The following is a 4,496-nucleotide window of genomic DNA, read 5'->3' on the forward strand; positions in this document are numbered from 1 at the left end:
TTCTTTTCTATACCTAGCTATTATTGGTGAATAAAAATCACATTTATTTCTCATATAAACTACACAGTAATGATAGACGTGATACTGACACATTTTTAGTCCTACACAGTTTATTGTGACCTTTGCAAACCAAACAATAAATTAATTCATAAAAAAAAATAACGGCCGCAAGATAATCAAAGTTTTCCACAAAACCCCTTCGCAGTCGAGATAACACGAAATAAAGTGATCCGCCCTAAGTTCGCTCGGTTGTTAGTTGTCATAAATTTTTATAATGTCTAATTAGTTATATCCCGAAAACGCTGACATATCCTATGATAAATGTTAGTGGGTCGCCATTACATAAAAAAGGGCGAAGGTAACGAAAACCCCGCATTGCGTTATTAATATGAAAATGACACTGCCGACTACCATCTTATAGTCCTGATTATAATAAATGTGAGAACAGTTTCAATTGAACAGCATTAGAGAATAGCTCGGGGAATACATCAAAGTCTTCCCTGCTGACAATACAATCTATTAATCCTTGTCATGAACGACCGCTGCTAATTTATTATCACTGTCCTTGTCTGGTACATTGTGTCCCGTTCCCAACTACTGAATGGGAAACAACATTAACAAAACATGATAAACATCAATCAATTTAGCCATAATAGAAACAACATATAAGAACTATTAATTTTACTTTTATGTCGATATATTATACCGAATCGGCCAGTCGTCTTCCAGGACCGATTCGCCTTCGCTTTGACTGATTATTCAATTAGATAGAATTCGGTCAAAACAAACAATTGACGCGAAGGAGGGCCTACGGCGCCAACTCGGACCACGTTATTAAGTGCCGTCTAGGCGTCGCCTCCAAATTGTAGTGATTTGTGATCTCTACAATGGTCCTGGTGCTAATGGTATACTTAGGATAAATACACATTTCGATCATCCCAACCTCCAAATTATAAGCCATCAAATTAACGAGCGTATTAAGTCCGAATCTGCGGTAGAGGGGACTCGCCAGCCGATATTCGGCGCTCCGCAGCCGCTAATCCCAAATCGACACTCTATAACGATTTTGTCCTCAAGAATACACACTCCTGTGTGCAGATTCAAAGTTTGCACCAATTTTTTTTGTATTCACACTCTTGTATTGTAACAAAAACCTCATTTTGAAAGTTTGTTTTTGCGGACCAACATGGCAGCATTTATGGCTGATGGGGACGGTGTGCGTGATTGCAGGTCGGTCGGCGTAATGTTGGTTGCATACGTTGGCTGTACGACTGGTGTTCACTTTCGATTTTTAAGTTTCGTGATCGAATGAGTCAGTTTGCAGTCCGGCATGCCGCTAGTTTAATGATCTGTGTATTTCCTCGCAACCTCATCTTAACAGGAGACGTTTTTAGAACGGTTGTAATGGGAATGGAGCTTTCGCACTTAATTTATTTCAGCTGGGTGCAGTCGATGAATCGAAGGTAATAACTTTAAAGAAAAGTTATAACGATTGATAATTTATGCGACGATAAAAACGATAAAATACGACGACATCTAACCTTTGCTTGAAATTAACTATATAGAAAGTTCTAAAATAAATCTCGTTGGTAGTAGCTTAAGTAGTTATAGACTAATAGAAATGCCAAGTTGAATAGAAATAAATTACCTTAATGTATGGTAAACATTCATATATGTAAGCGTAAGAATCATAAATATGTCACTACTGTTGTCAAGTAAATGCCGATTAATGTGTTCTTGGGAAACTTGAAAGATTGTCGTTCGTTTTTGCTGCACGTCGATGCGGGAGACTGACGTGGAGAGAGTGCGAGAGCGACGGAAGTCGATTTTGTGGAGAGGTTTTAAGGATTTCATCAACAGCTGCCGCCGCTGATCTATTCTAGGATTAGATAGATGGCTCTGGCGGCTCGTTATTTTGTCCCAATTATTTTTGTTTTATGGTCGATGAAATGTTAAAATATTGCTTTTAATTTTTGAAGAAATTCCAAGTATCCGAAGTTTCGAGTCGTATTGAGAAATAAAAATACCTCCAGATTTCAGCAATTTACTCTTTTAAAATAAAGAAATAAAATAACACATTTTAAAAATCGTTAACAATAAAACAGCTTAAGAAAATTTGAAAAAAATTACACAATGATATGAGTAGAACAATTTGTACAAGAATATTATTGTACACAGACGACGAAACATTACGCACTTCGAAAAAAGGTCGAAAATCATGAGTATACAATCGTGACGTCAAGTGATCGTGCTAACAATGCAATAAATAAAACTGAGATCCTGTACACAAATTTACATAATATAGGGCAACCCCGGATTATTTACAAAAAACGAATCAGCTCTTACGAATGTACATATTAAAAATAATATCACACAGTCACGTCCACACAGAAACACTTCCGAGACAGATATCCGAGTCCATCAGGTAATCTCGTGCGACTAGTCGAAAAGTCAATCGTAACACAGCTTCAAGATTTGGCTTGGAACAAGATTCTTTTACGGGTGCATGCCTGGAGCCGCCCCCAGCCGGGGGCCGTATAGCGAATAAGGCGACAAGTAAGGTGGCAGTCCGGGGTGACTCAACGGGAACCCCGACAGCGAGGAAGTGAGCGAGGGCGGCAGCAGGGACGGCTTACTGTACGGGTGATACCTCGCCGTCGCCAGAGGACTGAGAGGCGGCGTCGGGTACGTCCTATGCAACAACGGGTGCGTGGGCGGCAAACTCGAAGAACTCAACATCGACAGTGCAGAACTCTCGGACACGCTCACACTAGTATGAGTCCTCAAGTGGGACAACAGTTCCTCGGAACTAGAGAACCGTTTACCACAATAGGCCGCGTCCCCCGAGATCCAGTTGCAGACGTAGGGCAAGTGGGAGGCGGCGGCCAGCGCCGCCAGCTGGGCATGGGCATAGGCGGCCGCCGCCGGATTATGCCCGAGATACGCCGTGGAGGTGGGCGGCTTGGTGTGGTCGCACTGGCTGCACCCGGCCGGACAAGCCGCGGACGTCTTCCCCAAAAGGTGCGAGCTCACGCCGCATCCGGTGCAATAAGGGTCTCTGCACACCGAGGGCAACGAGTCCGTCTTTATCCTCCCGTAGTTGAGGTAGGGACTCAAACCTCCAGCTTTGAGGGCGTGGTGCTGCGACATCAAGCTGTTGGTCATCAAATCCATGGGGAGAGGAAATCCGGGGTAGCCGGGAAGGAACGCCGAAGACACAGGAACACCGGGTTTGAAGGTTCCGAGTGGTAGATCCTTGATGGCTGGGTCCGACGAGGATGTTAGAATATTCGGGGTGAAGGCGGTCTTCGCCGAAGAAGAAACGGGGGTTGAAGGACTTCCCCGTTCGCTCGATTTGGAATTATTTTGGTCACCACTAATCCCGTCACTCGCTGGGGTTTTGCGCTCGGAAGCCGCCGAAGGTGAAGCTCGAGGCGAAGTCGCGCTTTGATTACTAGCACATCGACCACTTGCAGAACCCGAGTGAGTACTCTTTGAAGTCGAAGGAGTGCGAACGCGGCTTCCTGTGGAAGCCGAACTGGATCTTTCCTCAGGAGACCTGGACTTTTCCCTCGGCAAACCGTTGTTTGTGGATTTGTGGTGCAACTCCGTCACATTTGTGTTTTTTTCTTTAGGTGCATCCAACTTGCTCGACTTGGAGGATTTTTCCGCGCTTTGAAGCAACTTGGAATTGGGGGCATCCGCACCGATTTGGCTACAAGTTTGGGCCAAAAGCGCTAACGGACTCTTCTTCGCATCCAGCTGCAAAAAAAAACATTAATTCCTCACCCAAAAAAAACACCGGTACACCACAACCACTGCACGAAAGCTTGAATAAACACTTACCGTCGTGGGCAGCGGTGTTAAGTACTCGGGTCGAAGATATTGATTGCTGGGCGAACTCAACATTTTGCGACTTTTAACACTACCGGTCACTCTACAGCCACTTGATAACGAAGAACGAACTAAGAATCCGGATGGCTAGGGCCATTCAGGTGTAAAACAATCGCACGTCGCTGAACGCTAGAACATACGCTCTCACCGGAGTCGAGAGCATGACTGACGCTCGGTTGGCCATGCGACAGGCGCTCTCTCACTGTGATGACGTCACGCGTCCCTCCATCCCCCACTGCTGTGAGCTTTGACACCCTCGACCACAGATCACCATGTTATTGCTTCTTCTGTTTGCTTGTCGACACTCTTTGCTCCGGTGTGTCGCCCCGTTCTTCATCAACACCCGTTTAGTAGCAAATTTGGAAGTCATTTGCTGCTGCAGATGGAAAACGCGACTTCGTGGGTTGGGGATTGGTTTCGGAGTTCGTTTATGCGCGCATTAAACGTAGAACGTGTTATACAAGTAGTCGGTTTTTTTTCGAATAATTTTGTATTATACCTAGTATATACAAAAATATAGTGAAACTGACACCAAAATAGCGAAAATTTTGTCATTTATTTTAATTGCGTTTTGTCAATACACGTGTGTGCCTACACACCTT

General features: G+C 44.3%; 1 protein-coding gene across 1 annotated transcript; it reads right to left on the bottom strand.

The window, feature by feature from the left end:
- Positions 1-2,030: 2,030 nt before the first annotated feature.
- Positions 2,031-4,223, bottom strand: LOC135128566 (zinc finger protein Elbow). The gene is made up of 2 exons (XM_064055454.1): positions 3,847-4,223; positions 2,031-3,762 (listed from the first exon to the last, which is right to left on the bottom strand). The coding sequence occupies exons 1-2, from the start codon at positions 3,907-3,909 to the stop codon at positions 2,497-2,499; spliced, it is 1,329 nt and encodes a 442-aa protein (XP_063911524.1). The 5' UTR covers positions 3,910-4,223; the 3' UTR covers positions 2,031-2,496.
- Positions 4,224-4,496: the final 273 nt, after the last annotated feature.

The sequence above is a fragment of the Zophobas morio genome, unplaced genomic scaffold (assembly GCF_036711695.1).
Source record: "Zophobas morio isolate AGI-343-1 ecotype UQ-CSIRO unplaced genomic scaffold, CSIRO_AGI_Zmor_V1 ptg000014l, whole genome shotgun sequence".
In the NCBI taxonomy this organism is placed as follows: domain Eukaryota; kingdom Metazoa; phylum Arthropoda; class Insecta; order Coleoptera; family Tenebrionidae; genus Zophobas; species Zophobas morio.

Bases quoted from the DNA above. Each gene is read 5' to 3' on its own strand.
- LOC135128566 (XM_064055454.1), bottom strand. From the start codon at position 3,909: ATGTTGAGTTCGCCCAGCAATCAATATCTTCGACCCGAGTACTTAACA. The intron at 3,763-3,846 runs GTAAGTGTTTAT...TTTTTTTTGCAG, and splicing joins TAACACCGCTGCCCACGACG to CTGGATGCGAAGAAGAGTCC.